Source organism: Molossus molossus, unplaced genomic scaffold (assembly GCF_014108415.1).
Source record: "Molossus molossus isolate mMolMol1 unplaced genomic scaffold, mMolMol1.p scaffold_m16_p_8, whole genome shotgun sequence".
In the NCBI taxonomy this organism is placed as follows: domain Eukaryota; kingdom Metazoa; phylum Chordata; class Mammalia; order Chiroptera; family Molossidae; genus Molossus; species Molossus molossus.
This window is the reverse complement of record NW_023425402.1, coordinates 69,262,307-69,281,772: the sequence shown is the minus strand read 5'-3', so window position 1 is coordinate 69,281,772 and position 19,466 is coordinate 69,262,307. Positions and strand designations below refer to the sequence as shown.

Here is a 19,466-nt window from a genome sequence, read left to right as displayed (position 1 = left end):
GGAGAAACATCTGTAACAAAAATAAACTAATTAATTAATAAAAAAAAGAAATGAGGTTATGGAAGAAAAAACAAATGGGGCTAATCTGTTGGGGACCAGAACTTTAATACTGACTCTGAATCCAACTGCTAATCCTTTTATAGCTTTTCTTGCTGCCTCTTTGAAGTTAGGAATTGGGTGCATTGATATCATTTAACTATCAATTGCTGTAATCATTAACTGATTAATCACTTAGTTTATTAATTCCAGAGTTGTGGAGTAGAGTGAGAATTAAATTTGGAGTCCCATAATAGCTTTGAGCCCTGTAACAATGAACAAATCATTTAGCTTCTCCATACTCTAGTTTTTTTATCTGTAAAAGTAGGGGGTTTTAGGGACTTATGAGTAAGAAACCTAGCTATGTGAGTCTGTAAAATCTGTAGGTTTGAAGTTTAGACTGTGACTTCAGAGTTGCTCTTGAACCTATCACCAAAATATATTCTTGAAACTCAAAGTAATTTAAAGTAGGTTTCCACTGTGATTGAGATTCTGATATGTGATTGAGAATATTAAACTCATCTAAGTGAAGCTATGGGATACAAGGTAAGTCAAGGGTGTAAAGATTGAACACACACCATCATTGCAACTATACCATAAAACTGGGACACGAATAAAGGCCAGAAGATGGTACTAAAATGTTGAGCAATGATTCCATTAGGGACTTGGGATTGCAGGTGTGATTTTTTTTTTTAATTTCTCTGTTTTTCAAATGTTCTGAATCATGATTTTATTATTTGATAAAGGTGGTGTCTGACTACTACTGGCCAGGCCTTACTGATTTCCTTGGAAAGTCCTCCCTTCCTTCTATTCTCAAGGGCAATGCCCTGGCCCAGGCCCTCCACACCCCACCTCGGTCTCCCCATTCCATCCTTCAATCTGAAGCCAATATAAATCCAAATTTTAACTTTTTTCTTTAAAAATAGGAAGATCTGGCATCACAGGTCTTTCATCCCCGCAAGGCTGCAATCTGGCAACAGTTGACAGGCTCCAAACAGCAGCTGGCTCTTCACTGGCGCCCGCAATCCCACCACTCACAGCAGGGCCTCTGCTGGCCCACAGGGCACCTTAGGGGAAAATAGAGAAAGGCAGAACCTTCAAACAAGAGCCCTTAGCTACACTTCAATGCCTGGCTCTGATCGGCTCGGGTTTAGGTTATGTGAACAATTCCCTACAGCAAGGCGGAAGGTGATTTATACCAGTGTTTCTCAACAAAAGTATCATGAGCATTTGGACCAGGATAATTCTTAGCTGTGTGCTCAGGGTGCATCTCACTGCAGTACATTTGGCAGAGTTGCCCCTGAACCTATTACCAAAATATGTTCTTCCTTTTATCTTCTTTCCCACCTAGAAAAAAAGTGTAGTAAATATTTGTGGTTTGCTTTCCCGGAATTTGTTCACATTTCCCATCTTCCTAATAGGACTGGACTTTGCTTTTAAGAAACCACCCCTCCCCGGTGTGTTACAGCCTATTCAGTCTCTCCGGCCTTCCAGATGCAGGAGTGTCTGGATATGACTAATGTGGGTGCCTTCAGTCACCCCAACAACTGGAGTGCACAGCTGACAAATGATGGGTGGTGCCAGACATGCCAAATGTACTGCAGAGAGATGCACCACGATCACACAGCTAAGAAGTATCCTGGTCCAAATGCTCATGATACTTTTGTTGAGAAACACTGCTATAAATCACTTTCTACCTTGCTGTAGTGAATTGTTCAGATAACCTAAACCTGAGCCAATCAGTGCCTGGCGTTGTCCTGTTCAAAATGGATCGACTCAGGAGTGATTCCATTGGAGTGCAGCTGAGGCCTCTTGTTTGAGGGTTATGGGGAGGCATTCTTTTCATTTGCAGGTGAATGAAGAGCAGGTCATGCTCTTAGTTCTGACAGCCATCTTGTGACTGAGGGAAGGCAACATGGAGGCAGAGCAGAGGGCAGAGCTGAGAGTACCACAGATAAACAGAGTTGGAGCCTAGGCAGCCATTCTTCTGAATGTTTTAGATCTCTGAGCCTACAGAGGCCAGGCACTTAACTGCATTTGTTATGGGGGCACAGCTGGTTCCTATGGTCATGCTGGCTGAGCCCTTCATGACCCAGCCTAGCCCAGGTGGAGAGTGGTGACTGAAATCCATCCAACCTTTGCTGGCCTTGCCAAACTGTGCACTCTGGGATTGTCCTGACCAGGGGACAACCTATAGAGATCAAATGTAGTGGAATTAAACAGAGAAAAGAAAATAACTGGCATCTGACTTCTGTGAGCTTGAGCAAGTCTTTTCATTCCCAGCTGCACATAAGGTGGCAGATCTGAGTGCCATTCCAGTGAGCCCGAGTCTAATATTCTCTGTTTGGTGAACTGTAACAAAGGTTACAAATCCAATCCAACCACGTTTCATAAAGGAATGATTTATGCTGGCTTGGGGACCAGAGGGCTATAAATTAAAGCTTCAAAGACATGAATGAGCATGAATAACAAAATTCATTAAACATTTTCTCTTGGGGACATCTCTTTGTAGGTTATGTGCGACTTAAATTCATTCTCATCTTTATCGTAGACCCAGATTTCTAGAGTTCACAATATTATGTATAATTATGCTTAACTTGTTTCCTGTTCTTTCAGTGTATAGGCTATGTGTTTTTCCTCTTCCTGTCTCTCTGAGCCTTGCATAATATCAACATGAATTGTCCCTCTGTTGGATGAGTTCACTCATTCATTTATAGCAGCAGCAGTGTGGTCCAGGGTGGAGTGAAGGAAACAACATGAGGGTCAGAAGGTCTGGGTCTTGCACTGTGACTTCCTGGCTATGTGAGCCTGGAAAACCAAAGTAGCCTCTCAACCTCAGAATGCCAGGCCTGTGTGGCCTACCTCCCAGTTGTCAGCTAAATTTTTAACATATGATTTCCCTGCAGATGTGCTCCTGGTTACTATGGAAACCCCTTGCTTATTGGAAACACCTGTAAGAAATGTGACTGCAGTGGAAATTCAGATCCTAACCTGATTTTTGAAGATTGTGATGAGGTCACTGGCCAGTGTAGGAATTGCTTACGTAACACCACTGGATTCAAGTGTGAACGCTGCGCTCCTGGCTACTATGGGGATGCCAGGATAGCCAAGAACTGTGCAGGTACAGTACTGTAACTCCTAAGACAGCCATCTGGCCAATGTGTATACTGGATTTAGATGAATTTACCTTGGGAAAATATCACAAGTAAGATGCATCCCAAATTCATCAGGGGTAGATATTATCAAGACTATGAATGTCACTTAGCTCATGAACCATGAGACACTGACACAAATGAACTTTTGCCTTACTCTCTTATATCCCTCCAACTTTGATCAAAGAATAAAATCAGACTTCCAGGGATAGCCTATGATTGGCCAGAATTCTGAATGAAAACTTTCATGGTTCACATCACTTTCTTGTTTTGGAAACTAAATCCCGTTTTTCAGTTATGTTTGGTAAAACTGACATTTCAGTGAAATAGGTGAGCAAGTAGAGCTTAATCATGCCCCAGTTTCCTCAAATGGTCAGAGCAAATGTCCCAGGTAGAGTACAAGATTGACTTCAGTTAGACTAAAATATATTCATTTTATTCATAATTTTTGTAATCCATTGGCCACATAGAGTGAAGCTCATCAGAGGTAAAGCTAAATTGCCTTCCTCTAGGAATAAAGGAAGTTTGAGACTGAATGTTTCTTACTCTTTCATGACTTTGAGGGGAGGAAGCGGTATTGTACTCTGGTGGCACACTCCTATTGGAAATCCTCTCATCAAAAAAGTCCCACTGATAGCCAACAGATTAGAAAGAGATTTTTTGTTGTGTTGACCATCACCCAAGGATATTTTCCCACTGATTTTTAGATAGAGTGAAAGGGAAGGAGGGAGAGAGAGAGAGAGAAAGAGAGAAAGAGAGAAACACATTCAATTGGTTGCCTCCTACACAACCCTGACCAGGGTTGGGGATCAAACCTGCAACCCAGGGACATGCCCTTGACCAGCTTGACTCAGCTGTTAGAATGTCGGCCCATGGACTGAAGGGGTGTGGAAAATATCCTTGGGTGATGATCAACAACAACAAAAAATCTCTTTCTAATCTGTTGGCTATCAGTGGGAATCTTTTTTCACTTAAAAAAGATTTTTAAGTGAAAAGTTTAATATTGAGAAGGAAACACATGTCATGTGCACAAGTCACAATAGAAGTAAACATGTCTACAAGAAAACAAAGTACACAGAGGCTTAATACTGAAAATGATACAAGGAGAGAGCTCTGTGTCCAGCCAAACTGAACACGAAAAGCAGGCATCAGAAGGAGTGCTGGTAGCCCTGGCCAGTGACTCAGTTGGTTGAAGTGTCATCCCGTACACCAAAAGGTTGTAGGTTCAATTTCTGGTCAAGGCATACACCTAGGTTGTAGGTTCAATCTAGTGGGGGTACATACGGTAGGCGACTGATTAATGTTTCTCTCTCACATAGATGTTTCTCTCTCTTTCCTAAAAAAAAAATAAAATCAATAAAAACATATCCTTGGGTAAAAATTTTAAAAAAAGAGAGAGAGCTGGCAAAACCAATGCTTTAGACATTGATGAATGTTCTGATTCTCAAAATATTTACTCAACTTAAACTAGGTAGAAGCAGATCACTCTTTGAAAAGAAGCTAATGTTGAAAGCAATAAAGCATAATCTTGCCGAATTATTTAATAAATCTATATTTTGTGAAACATTAAGCAGCTGAAATGTGATAAATGCATTTCCCCTGAAAGTTAAATTTTTTATGGTTTTTCTTTAAAGAAAGTTAAGAGGTGGGGAAAATTCACAATTCTATTTCAGCTTATTGTTGGCATGGATAGTTTAGAAATTTCTTTTTAAATATTACAAATTAAGTTCTACTCTGAAACTCAGTGGAAAATGAACAGTCTGATAAAATGGGGATTTTGTTTTTGTTTTTTCCAAATGACTTTCTTGAAAACCCTCAGTAGATGAATAATGGGCTCTCTAAATTTATGTAAATATGTCCCTAATTTTTTCCACGACATTATTCCGAGCCATCACACTGATAGCTATCATTTGGAGGTTTAGAGTCAGCCTTGCCAAGGGTCAAGCACTGTGGAAGCCAAGATTTGCTCTTGGGCCTCCTCACTGGACTGCTCCTCCCTCACACCTGGCAATGATCAACCCCGCAGTTGGATTAAACTGGAGAATCAGTCTGCAATGCAAGGCTGGCTTTCAGATTCCAATTGAATAATGAATGAGCTCCATGATGATCTTGTATCTTGTGAAATTTACCAGGATCTTTCTGGACTGAAGCAGTTATGTTAGAATCCCCCCAAAATTGGGAGAGGAGTCCTAGAAAAATTAAATTTGCTTTTGCCTGAGGGTCATCTTTGAAAATCTCACTGGGCTGGGGCTTAATTGAGTGAGGGGCACAATCTCTATATCAGAGACTATAATTAATCCCCAGTGAGTAATTATATACCAACATTTCTAGAAACCGTGAGTACATTGCCATAGTTTAAGCCCTAAGAAATGAATCCCTAATCTCTTGTTTTTGTTTCCCACAGTGTGCAGTTGTGGGGGAGGCCCATGTGACAGTGTAACCGGAGAATGCTTGGAAGAAGGTTTTGAACCCCCTACAGGCACGGACTGCCCAACCATAAGTAAAAATAACAGTACATGATTGACTAACCCCTCTTTCTAATGTGCTGCAGGTGTAGGATTAGCAGAGCTATGCGATACCCTCTCTCTAGAAACTGCCCAGGAGTTTCACCCCTGGCTTTAACCCTGTCTGTGCCTCAACCAAATGTACCCCAAACAAAAAGCATTCAGTTGTTTTCTTGATTCTAATTTGCAAATAGGTGATTTACATTTAAACAGTTCTACTTTACAAAACGTATCTTATCAGGTCTTGAGTTTAGCATCTTACCTAGTAGGTAAAGGCAAATTCAGAAATGCAATTCCTAATGACAGAATTTATCTTAGCTCCTTTTTCTCTTCAGGTCACCAGATATGATGCTTTACAACTCTGGGAAAACTGAGATACCAAGAGATTTCAGTGGCTTTTCCCAAATCACTCCAAATCTGAAGTGGCACCAGAAGTAAAATATTTAGGCCTTATGAAAAGAAGCTGCTGTCTTCATTTCCTGGATTTTTCTGTCACTCGTATCAATCAAATCATGAGTGGTCCTTATGGTGCAAGGACCTGCTGAAACATTTCAAAACAAATTCCCACAACTGGTCTTAATGACTTTTCAAGCATCCTTCAAGCCCTTAGTCTAAAATAGTCCCTGATTGATTCTTAGAAAGATTTAAGAAAAGCTTTGCTTTAGAAAGCCTTCTATCAAGAAAGTAGCTAACTCTCCCAAAAAAACTGAAGAAAAGGCAATACTTCCTAATGCATTTTATGAGGCCAGCATAACCCTGATACCAAAACTTGGCAAGTATAACACTGGAAAAGAAAACTACAGACCAACATCTCTGATGAATATAGATGCAAAAGCCCTAAACAAAATACTAGCAAATCAAATACAATACATTAAAAAATAATAACACCATGATCAAGTGGGTTTATTCCAGAGGCACAAGGAGGATTAAACATATGTCAATTGATCGATGTACTACACCACATTAACAAAACAAAGAATAAAAATCATATGATCTTATTAATAGATGCAGAAAAGGCATTTGATAAGATACAACATCCATTTATGATTAAAACACTCAATAAAATCGGTACAGAAGTGCCTCAACATAATAAAGGCCATATATGACAAACACTCAGCCAATAGTATACTATGGTGAAAAACTGAAAGCTTTTCCTCTAAAATCAGGAACAAGACAAGGATGCCCACTCTCACCACTTTTGTTTAACACAGTTATAGAAGTCCTAGCCAGAGAAATCAGGCAAGAAAAAGAAATAAAAGGCATCCAAATTGGGAAGAAATAAAAGTGTCACTTTTTGCAGATGACATGATTCTATATATAGAAAACCCTAAAAACACTACCAAAAAACTATTTGAACCAATAAACAAATACAGTAAAGTTGCAGGATACAAAATCAATATATAAAAATCCACTGCTTTTCTATATACTAACAATGAAACTTCAAAAAAAGAAATGAAAAAAATTTCTTTTGCAACTACAACAAAAAGAGCAAAATACCTAGGAATAAACTTAACAAAGGATGTGAAGACCCTCTATACTGAAAACTACAAAGCATTATTTAAAAAGATTGCAAAAGACACAATGAAATGGAAAGATAGTCTGTGTTCATGGATTGGAAGAAGTAACATAGTTAAAATGGCCATATTACCCAAAGCACTATATAGAATTAATGCAATCCCCATCAAAATCCCAATGTCATTTTTTAAAGAAATAGAGCAAAAAATTGTCAGAGTTGTATGAAACCACAAAATACCCTGAAGCTGGAGGTATCACACTACCTGACTTCGAATTATACTACAGAGATATGAAAATCAAAGCAGCATGGTATTGGCAGAAGAACAGACACACAGACCAGTGGAACAGAATTGAGAGCTCAGAAATAAAACCACAGGTACACAGACAAATAATTTTTGACCAAGAGGCCAAAAACACACAATGGAGAAAAGAAAGCTTCTTCAATAAATGGTACTGGGAGAATTGGAAAGCCACATGCAAAAGAATGAAACTAGATTATAGCTTTTCCCCTTGTACAAAAATTAAATCAAAATGGATCAAAGACCTGAAACAATAAAGTACATAGAAGAAAACATAAGTACTAAACTTATGGACCTTGGTTGTAGAAAACATTTTATGAATTCAACCCCAAAATCAAGGGAAGTAAAGGCAAAATATAAACTAATGGGACTATATCAAACTAAGAAGCTTCTGCACAGCAAAACAAACCTACAACAAAATAAGAAGGCAACCAACCGAATGGGAGATGATATTTGCAAACAACAGCTCCAACAAGCAGTTAATGTCCAAAATATATAAAGAGCTCGTACAGTTCAACACCAAACAAACAAACAAGCCAATTAAAAAATGGGCAGAGGGCCTGAACAGACACCTCTCCCAAGTAGACATACAAATGACCAACAGATATATGAAAAGGTGATCAACTTCACTAGCTACTGAGAAATGCAAATCAAAAATATAATGAGATACCATCTTACACCTATAAGAGTGACTATGATCGACAAAACAGGTAATAACAAGTGTTTGAGAGGTTGCAGAGTATAAAGAATTCTTATTCACTGTTGGTGGGAATGTAAAGTGGTACAGCCACTATGGAAAACAATATGGGGGTTCCTAAAAAAAAATCAAGGATAGAGTTTCCATACGACCCAGCAATCCCTCTTCTAAATATCTACCCAAAAAACTCGAAAACATTTATTCCCAAAGATATATGCACCCCTATGCTCATTGCAGCATTATTCATTGTGGCCAAGACATAGATACAACCAAAGCATCCTTTGATGAGGATTGGATAAAGAAGATGTGGTACATATATACAATGGAATACTACTCAGCCATAAGAAAAGATAAAATACTGTCATTTGCAACAACATGGATGGATCTTGGAATATTGTGCTAAGCGAAATAAGGCAGTCAGGGAAAGCTAAGAACCATATGATTGTACTCCTTTGTGGGATATAAAACTGAAACTCACAGACACAGACAGACAACAACATGGTGGTTACTAGAGGGAACTGGATGGAGGGTACTAAAGAGTAAAGGAGGCCAAATATATGGTGTTAGAAGATGATTTGACTTTGAGTGGTAGACACACAATGCAATATATATATTATATCTCATAGAAATGTAAACCTAAAACCTAAATGACCCTATGAATCAATACATTCCAATACATTTAATATAAAAAAAAAAAAGTAACTAGTATTTACCTTTAAGTAGAGTGATTTAAATATTATTAACATATTTTTAACATCAGGTATTCCCTCCCTCAAACAAAAGTATCTCGACCTCTGAGTCCCTCTGGACCCAAGAGATTAATCTTACCAATGAATTACATTTTAGAAGATGGCACAGAATGTGAGGCACAAGCAGGGTAAAGTTTATACATGGATACCTAGGTGGTCCCCTTAGCAAGGTCACTTTAAGGACATCAAGATACCTGCCTGGCCCTATTCATTTTCCCCTCCAGCCTGATGTTCCTCTGAGAGTGGATATGAGTAAGACCATGTTAAACTTCAAGTAACAAATTAACATATTAACAACTATTAACACTTTTGTGTTCATTTACCAGTTCTCCAGAAGAGAGTATAATCTGACAGAGAGAGATTGAGAACAGGAATGTTTCTAAGAGTATACTTGTGAATGTGCTCTAGGAGGCATTGGGGTCCCTGGGGAATAATGACAGTGGTCAAAGGAACTCAAATGTGAAATGCAAGGAGCAATGAGAAATTGCAACAACCTCATCAGACAGGAGGTCAGGCCATGGGGAGGTGCTGAGTTAGTCACCCCTGGGGTGAGGCCACGGAGTAAGAGGTTCTAGAACCTGAACGAAGATTAGAAAAGATGATAGGAAAGAAGGGGTGCCTAGCAAATAGCTGTCTTCACCAGTGGGCACCAAACAAAAGCCCAAAGCCTGACATGAAGAGAGTCATCCCAGAGGGCTGTCCACTACTGAAAAAAAGTGGACAAGGCTTCTCCTTACCTACCCAACCCAGATGGCTGGCCCTTTCATGCTTTCTTTCTGTCTCAGTTCACACTTAGGATTCATGTTAACCTACTTTCCCTATTGCATGTGTTGTTTGCTTTTTGTTATCTTTTAAGTGGGGATAGTACTTGATGTACAGTTTGGCTCTTCTTGGGCTCTACTCCACTTTGAGTATAAGGTCTAGTTTTGTAGCACAGGATAGCACCTCAAGAAACAAAAATGAGAATAGTAGTGACTAAGGAACTGCATATGGTGATATCCTTAAAGAAGCATGCTTCCAATTGATTTTTGATTTTGAAGAAATGACATGTGCATTCTACCTCCAGGCTGTGATAAGTGCATCTGGGATCTGACGGATGACCTTCGGTTAGCTGCGGTCTCCATTGAAGAAAGCAAGTCTGGTCTGCTGAGTGTGTCCTCTGGTGCAGCTGCTCATAGACACGTGAATGAAATGAACTCCACCATCTACCTCCTCAAAGTATGCAGAAATATTGTACTTCTGCGCGTTTTCATTCTGGTTTCACAGAGTCACCCCTAGTAACTCCTATCAGTTTCGGTATCTGAGTCTCGTGGCTACTACAAATGGTTAGACATAGGAAATTATATCAAGTTAGTTGTAAGCATGGGCCTCAGCCTAAACCAAAAGCTGCCATCTATAAAAAGGTTAACACAGAAAAAAAAATGACTAAAAAACTAGTATCTATGTAGTGAACTATTGAGGGACGCTAAACACTCTTATTTCCTTGGTGAAGCTGTACATTTGTCATTCAAGTAATTACCACAGACATACCATTACTCTACCCTCAATCTGCAATGTTTTGAGGAGTTTCTTTAGAAACTTCTCTCTCTCTTTCTCTCTCTCTCTCTCTCTCTCTCTCTCTCTCTCTCTCCATTTTTATCTCTATCTCTGTCTCCATTTTTATCTCTATCTCTGTCTCTTACCCTTACCTTTCCTTCTCACTGTCATATTTCTAGTCATTTTCCCACACTCACACAACATACTCACATGCTCTGTTTCACCTCACAGGTCTAGTGGTTAATCTCTAATAAACAAGTTAAAGGCAGGCAACAGACTAACGGTGCCTGTATATTGAAGCTTTAAGAAATGGTTTTATTTCTCTCCTCTGAATCATGGGCTTCTATCACAAACAACAGATATTAAAAAAAAAACAAAACAAAAAAAAAACAATAATAATTAGCTAAAGGACAATACAATTAATACATCACACTTTTATTTACACAATTTAGTAGAATAGTTAAGAACATAAACTTTGAATTTAGATCGTTTGCATTCAAGTGCCAGTTCTGACACTTATTAGCTATGTAATCTTAGGTAAGTTATTTAACCTCTTTATTCTTCAGTTTTGTCATCTGGAATTGAGGAAAACTATTGAACCATCTCATGGATTGTTGAGAGAATTCAGTGAGTTGATATGTGGAAAGCAGTTAGAACAGTACCTAGCATAGCAAGTACTCTACATTTGGAGGTGCAAATGCCATGCACAGCAATTGGTCAAATATGTAAAATGCAAAACAAAACAAAAATCACAAATTTGTACAGCTGGATGGAATCCTAGTGAGCATTCTATTCCAAACTGAAAAATTGTTCTTGTCCAAACTCATATGTTTGGACACATGAAAGTACTAATTCTCAGAGGAGTCACCCAGATGCAGGCCTCTTGACACTACTTGAATCCTCTTGCCCAGCAGCCTGACTTAAAGAGGTAGAATGATAGCTGACGGGAAGTCAGTGCAAAGGTTGATGGGCTTACTCCAGAGAAATCTGAATAAAGCCATATTTGGACCAAACTCCTCAAAAATGGGAAAGAAAGGGGTAAATGGCCTAAAATAAAGAGAACTGCTCTTCTTAAAAGAAAAAATCAAATTTCTAAATTCCATTTACATTCATCTCTGTGGGATGATGATTTCTTCCAAAATCTTTTAAAACTGATATTTTAGAGCTCAGAACACCCAAGGCCACCATCAGTCTATATTGTGCATTTGTGCAAATTAGAAAAAGATGCCCTTTCCCCATGGCCAGCACAGCCCAGGCCAGGGTCTCTGCCTGATGAGCAAAGCTCAAAGAATTTTAGCCCCTAGGGTCCTGAGAACTCTCATGCAGACCCCAACCTTCACACCAGGCTGCAAGAGCCTACAGACCCCACTATTTTGTGAACAGAGGCTCACATTCTACTCTGAGTCCTCCAACATGGGAAGAGTTTCGTGTTTATTTTTACATACCCGGTGTGCACATCTACTGAATATTTTCAAATTATTTTTTTCCACAGACAAAATTGTCAGAAAGAGAAAACCAGTATATCCTAAGAAAGATACAAATCAACAATGCTGAGAATACAATGAAAAGCCTTCTGTCTGACCTGGACGACTTAGCTGGAAGGGTATGTATTCAGTTTCTGGGACTGCCTTCAGAGAAAGGATTCAGCTCGTATGAGCCTAGCTAGTCACAAACAACTGAAGCTTAACACAGCTCAGAAAATATGCAGTGACTCAAGTATCTTAAAATAAATCAAAAGTATACTCATCTCTACTATTTCCTCCCATTTTGACTGGTTTCCTTGAAAAACTGTGTTTTATAGGGAACTTTATTTTATACTAGCTACTGGTTAATATGGTTGATATATGTTTCAATTAGGATAGTTGTTCAGCTGTTTGCCTTAGCATTTTCTGACTGAGAGCTATAGAGCACCCAGAAATAAGCTTTACTATATAGCATACAAAATGTAAATGTTTGCTAAAGGACGCATTAAATAATAAAAGGAAAGAAGATGAATTGTGCTGAGAAAGCAATTTTGCACTTTGGCAGGAAAAAAAGTTCCTGGCACATTGAAGACTTGAGTTTTAATCTCAAAGTCACAAGAAAACCGAACTAAATATTTATTTGAAATTGGGAGGAAATAACAATATATTTAAATACAGCATAAGGTTGGAAGAGGACCCAAGCCACAGATAAGACCCCAGTGCTATCATGATGACACCATGATTGTAGCCTTGTGAGATCTTGAACAGAAAACCCAACTAAGCATGGCCCAGACTCTTTACCCATGGAAACTGAGAGATAATAAATATAAGTTATGCAGCAGTAGAAAGCTAACATACTAAGTTAAATATACCACCTGTTAATAGACTAATGTGTTTTCATAAACCTTGTGTATAATTCTATAAAGAAAAAATAAATAAATAAATAAACAAATAAATACAGAATAAAGAATTTCGATAAAATGATATAATAGATTTGACAAGATAAAATTTCAAATACCCAGTAAAACAACTGAATACATGAAAAAGTCAACAAGACTAAGAAAAATATTAAGGGAAACGTGACTTGTAAAAGCTCTCAGAAATTAACAAGAAAAGCATTTAAACTTGAGCACAATCAATGTGAGAGACTATTAAATACACTTCCCAGGAGCCCAATGGAAAACTATCCATCCTCCATAGTGATAAAAAAAAAAAATACAACTAAGCCACATGACACCCTATTTAACATATTATAATGTTTAACACTTTTTTTTCCTTGTTATGTTCCATTAGTGTTGCTCAGAGTACTCTGGAATTTCTGCTTTCCTATAATGGTATTTAGCATAAACTGTTGGAGTGCTTTTCAAAAACAATTCTCATTTTCTCCTAAAATAAAGGTTAAAGTAACTCTGATAATCTCCTTTGACCTTGCAGCTCTTCAACTTTTAAGAGCTTATACTCTTAAAAATGTTAATTACTCTAATTAGACCCTTGGAATATTCAACTACTTTGAAATGTACATGAAAATGGTACTTGCTTCCCATGTAGTGTTGCATATTAATCCAACTACCAGCATTTGAAAAGCAGCAAGATCTCTTAAGTTTCAAAGGAGATACTAAGAAAGAAAGAAATCTCTGTGAAAAGTTCATTATGATTTCATTTTGGTATCATGGTTGGAACTTGCCAGAAGTGTCTCAATTCTTGAAGAAACGTTTTCACCAAGATTCGTTCTTCCCACAGCTCAGACACAGAGTTATAGATCATTTTGTTGTATAATTTTTCTACTTTCAATATAAGTTAAATGCAGGCTTTCATAGGGAGAAATAATGCAAGCTTGAAAGTAACATCCTAGTAGAAAAGGCTTCAGGACAACAAGAACATACCACCAATTCAGAAGATGGTGATAAAGCTACTGGAATATTCACCCAGCTGTTTCTATCGATTCTTACTGAAAATAATGTCCTTCTGACTAGAACAGTCCTGATGGTACAAGAACCTGCTGAAATACTTCAAAATCAGTGGCTCTGGCCTTTGTCAAAAGGACTTCTTCTTCTTCTTCTTCTTCTTCTTCTTCTTCTTCTTTTTGTGGTACGTACCCCTAGCGGGAACAGAACCCGGGACTCTCTGCTCCTCAGGCTGACACTCAACTGCTGAGCCAAACTGGCCAGGGCTGTCATAAGGACTTCTCAAGCATTCTCAAGCCCTTAGTCTAGAAGAGTCCATAATTGATTCCGAAAAGGATATAAGAAAAGCTTTGTCTTAGAAAGCTTTCTATCAAGAAAGTAATATTTGGCTTTGGAGTGAAAGATTTCACTGTAGTTTTCCACAATGATAAAAATCACATTGATGTTCCCTCTTGAACTTGAAAATACTTCTATATGCAAATTATCTGGCAGAATGAATCTCTTGTGACCCAAATCTTACAATTACATTAACCTGAAGTTACTGGTTTTGTCCTGGGAACCCCCTAAAGGATGCCCATACATTTGATGAAAAGAAATCTTTAGGAATGGAAGGAAAGTAGGTCACCTCCACACATCAAAAGCATCTAAGCCTCATTTCTGATCCTGACAAAAAGGCAGGACAAAAAATAAAAATGTTTCAATTCCACGTAATACTTGGTATATAACAGTTATTTATAGTGCTAGGCGATAGATACACTGAAATGAATAGATAAGACCCCTGCTCTCAAAGAGCTCACAGTCTAGTAGGAAAAAGAGACATGTAAAAAATATATATAACAGCATTCAATAACTGAGGCATGATATAGCCTAAAGAGAGAACTCTAAGGAAACAATAACTGTTTCAGCAGGGGTCCTTTAGGGAAGGCTTCTCAGAGACGATGAGCATTGACCTGTGCATTGAAGAATGACTAGGAGTTTATCAAGTACTTCCAAGAAAGGGAATATTACCACAAAGCAGAAAGACGTAAAACAACACATTGTATTCTTGAGACTAGAAGAACTTTGGCTTTGGCCTTATCGAAGATTAACTGTAAGTCAAGGAGCAGGAGATACGCTAAAGAAGTTCTCAGAGGCCAGATCATGAAGAACCTTAGCCACCATGCTAGGAACATATGAATTTCATCCTGCGGACTTTGGAAAACATTGAAGTATTTACTTAGAACAATGAGCTGATCAGATTTGGAATTTCAGAAACATTCCTCCTCAGTAAGGATGACAGATTGGTGAGTAAAGACTCTGAAGACAGGGATACAAATTAGGAGACTGCCACAGTCATCTGAACAGGAGTGGTTATTGCTACCTTGTCTTCGTTTGAAAAGAATTGCTGTGAACAGGGATCAGCTGAGACTGTGGAAGTGGGGAATAGAAAGGGGGCCAGAAAGAAAAGTGGAATAAAAACAATTTGGTGATCAATTGGATATGAGAATAAACAAAGAGGAGAGCTCTGGCTTGGAGAAATGGATAACCAAGACTAAAACTACAGAATGAATTACCCTGGACATTTTAAGGATGAGGTATCTATGAATGCCCAGGAGGCAGTTAAGAGATTTGATTGAGTCTGTTGCCCAGGGAAGAGATCAAGGCTGGGAAGGTATTTGGAAGTCTTAATGTTAAGGAGGGAGGCAGACCCACAGAAGTAGATATCACTGTATAGATTCTGAAATGGCACACAAATATTCCTACTGTTGTTTTCTTCAAGAATGTTCCTGTTTATACTTGTCTCTCAGAGTGATTATCTAAAATTCCCCCTTTCCCTCTCAGTAGTGTCCCCATTTAAACAATAAAATATTTGATCACCCTAGATAGATTTGATTATCATCCTCACTTAAGTTGATTTTTTTAAAATTAGTACTCTAGGTATATTACTCTTTATGCACTTTATGACAAAAAACTTCTTACCACTTTTTATATCGAATCCCTACAAGAAGAAGTCACTGGTTAGGTGAGTAAATGATTACTCCATTTGCAGGGTAAACCATTAACTGATTTATGGTTGTGAGATAATTTTTTAATTTCAGCTTTTCTTAAAGCAAGGTACACCTGTTTTACCATATGTTCATATCATTAGTTTTCTTTCATAAACAAAATTACAGAAAAAATAACATTCACATAAGGCATTACTATATATTATAGCCGGTAATTTTGCAACTTAAAGCAATGGAAGTTCCTCTTTGCCTCTCCTTTGTTAAATATAAATTAGCGCCCTCTGGTGTTTGTCAGAAAGAAGAGGTTTTGTTAGAGAGACATCTTCCAGCTGTCTTTCATTACTTCAATTCAAAGTTTCCATAATAAATTAGATGAACACATTAATAACAGTAGCATTTTCCTTTGAAGGAGGAAGCCAAAGTCAAAGATATGATGCTGTGCTGTGCAAATAGAACTCAAGTTAAACTAGATCAAAAATCAACTTGTTAAATTTTTGTAATGTTTTAAATGGCTGTGTTCATATTTTTAAGAAGTGGGGAGAGGTAGCATCAAGAATAATATTCATCTTATTTTCTGCATCATCTAATTTTAAAGTGACCACAAATTTTGAGTCACTGGACAGCATTAGAACAAGCCAAGAGGAAGACGGGAATTGGGTGAAGGCCGCACTGACTCAGAGTGCAGTGTCCTCTGGAAGGGACTGACGGCGGCCTGCTGCTGCACAGGGAGCTCTGTGGGGAGGGGATTTCACACTTGCCCTATGAAAAGCCTCTAGGGCTTATGTTTGCTATGATGCTATTTCTGCATCATTTACACTCCAGGTAAAGTCCTGGTATAATCCTCTGGCTAAAACACTGGGGGGAAGAGAGAAGTCTGAAATGGCTACTTCCGGGTCCTGGGGAAACTGTGCATTGAGTCTACCAGCGCTTCGTGTGGAAAATCAGCCTGCAGTCCATTCAGGTTCTGTAGCCCTTTGTGACAGAGCTGAGCCAACAACAACTACCACAACAACAAACACACCAGATGAAGCAAGGGGCATCTACCAAGTGCCAAACTGAAGGAATTCTCCTCTCAAATATAACCCATGAGTCAGTCTTTCTGATGCCAAAGGGAAGCAGCATCCCCCATGCCTTGCATACAGGCCAGTGTTCTGGCCTTGAACCATTTCTTAGATCAGTTTCTGTCTTTCCACACACAGAAATATACACATGCACCCCCACACATCCTTTCTTCAGAAGCCACATTTGAGTTGGGATTTAACAAATACTTTGTAGGAACTCTGAAACGGAAGCTCCCACGTCGAGAGAATGGAGTCAGCTTCTCAGAGGAGAGCGCCATTCACTCTGAGCCAAATCTGCTTGAACAGTTATTTGTACTCAAGGGCCATCACTGTCGATGGGAATCTGGAGTGCAGCACTGAAAACGGTATTTAGCCCAGCGAGCATAATCCTTTGAATTTCTGTGGTCATTCAGTGGTTGGACCACCCAGGAGCCACGGGATGCACGGAGCATTTCAAGATCTGCCTACTTTCTCAACAAATTTCCCTTTGAAGCTTTAAGCTCAGTAGTCAGCACAGTGTCAAACTGCTCAGCACACATGGAAAATGTCCTAGTCTGGCATCTTGAGATACAGTCAAAATTCAAAGAGTAAATTACCTATGAAAGCTGGGTGGTTTGGATTGAACTGACTGATAGCATGGGAATGGCGTCTGATTTTATAGCATTCTGTAATCCTAAAGCTGAGCATCCCATCAGCCTTCATGCACAGTTTCTGGGACCATTTTATATGATATAGAACTTTCATGTGTCAGGGAAATTTATGTTTATGAAATACATTATGCCCACCTACCCCCATATCAACATATACAACATTCCCTTCTCGTAAATTTAATCTGGTATTTACACGGATTATTTACAGGAAGGTCAAGCCTCAAGAAAGAGCCAACTGGCTCAGAAGGAAAGCATGGATACCATTAACCACGCAACTCAGCTTGTAGAGCAAGCCCATGACATGAGGGATAAAATCCAAGGTAAATATATCCTCTTTCGGTTCAGCTTGACGTCAAGGAATCATTCCTGTTATTAACAACAATAAAAAAATAACAGCTGCCGTTGGTGCTTATGATTGAGCCAAGAATGGTTGTTAGAGTGTTATAGGTTTGAACGTATATAAGGTCTGCTTCTCAAGTTTATCTGTGATTTCTGAGCACTTGTCCTTACAGTCTGAATGTTTACAAGAATAAATGTACAGAATCACTCACTTCCCAGGCCTTTTACAGAAGTGGAATGCCAGAATATCTTTTAGGCAGAGGAAATCGCCTGCTACGGTGTCTCTAAAATGCAACAGTGGAATAGGATTCATGTTTTTCCTGGTTATTTGCAGGGAAAAAAAAAAAAAAAAACTGCCTTTAGAGTTGGCAGTAAACTGAGTGCTAACCCAAGTTATCGTCCTGAGCTATTCCGATGCTCTTTCCCAAGAACCAAGCAGGCAAAATGCTCTTGTCCCCAACCCAGATGAAAAGCAGGGAGGGGAGAGTGAGAGAGATTTCTTTGCTCTAAAGCTTTGGGGTAGATTTTACCTTCCCCCTTGAAGGTTCACTTATTTGTGCTCTAACCTCTGGTAAGTACAGGCTGCATTTTAAAGACTGTCTTGATAGTGCATTGAAAACCAGCCTTCATTTACCAACAGAAAATAGGCTATTTTGTTTGTTCTAAGATAAAGAGAAATTCCTTGGTTACATACAGTCTGCTAGGAAACAGTACATGTGTCTTTTCATAGTTTTTATTATTCTATATATTAAGAGCTATATGACAATACCAAGTGCATTTCAGGGCACAAAGGCAATAAAGGGACCCACTGTGGGAGATTCATATCTTCATACTGAGGTAAAGGGAGCATATTCCAAGAAAATAGATATATTGAGTCAAAATTAATCATTTGCTATTTCCTTCGGTGCCTATAATGCACAATGAAAACAAATGGCATATATTTCAAACACTTCCCACTCCCGCCCTCATTACTGAATGCTTTTGCATCTACCAATAAAACATAATTTTCCTCTAACATGTTAGAGTTGCTATTGATTTGTTCTAAAAGTGAGATTGAACCTAGATTAGCTGACCTCATCTAATTAAGAAATAAATGTCCCTCAAGGTAGCAAGTAAAGCCAGCATCCTACTCAGCCATTCAGAGAAAATAATTTACCTCAGAGAAAATAATTTACCTTTGCTTTTGTAACTCAAAATTTTATTCTAAAGTTTTTCATCAGGAAAGCTCCCAAGCCCTCTTATTTAACCCTTTAAGGCAGCGATTTTTAACTTTTTTCATCTCATGACACACATAAACTGAATACTAAAATTCTGCAGCATACCAAAAAATACATTATATTTTTTGCCAATCTGACTTAAAAAAAGGTTATTGTTGTCATCTTTCTATTTGACGGTCTAAAGGGAAAAGAGGTCAGTGCCCCTAACTAAGTAGGTTTTGTATGTTTTAAAAATTCTGAGGCACACCAGTGTGCCGTGTGGCATACTGGTTGAAAATCGTTGCTTTCAGCTTAGAAAAAAAGATGAAAAAATTACAAAAGAATGTAAATGGGAAACCATCATTTCCATCAGGTTTTAC

At 38.5% G+C, this 19,466-nt stretch overlaps 1 protein-coding gene across 1 annotated transcript in view; it reads left to right on the top strand.

The window, feature by feature from the left end:
* Nucleotides 1-19,466, top strand: part of LAMA4 (laminin subunit alpha 4) — a 141,364-nt gene that overhangs the window by 58,449 nt on the left and 63,449 nt on the right. The window contains exons 5-9 of the mRNA XM_036249053.1: nt 2,943-3,157; nt 5,593-5,688; nt 10,019-10,170; nt 11,981-12,091; nt 17,760-17,871. Coding sequence (XP_036104946.1) covers nt 2,943-3,157; nt 5,593-5,688; nt 10,019-10,170; nt 11,981-12,091; nt 17,760-17,871 — 686 coding nt within the window. The remainder of the gene's footprint in view (nt 1-2,942; nt 3,158-5,592; nt 5,689-10,018; nt 10,171-11,980; nt 12,092-17,759; nt 17,872-19,466) is intronic.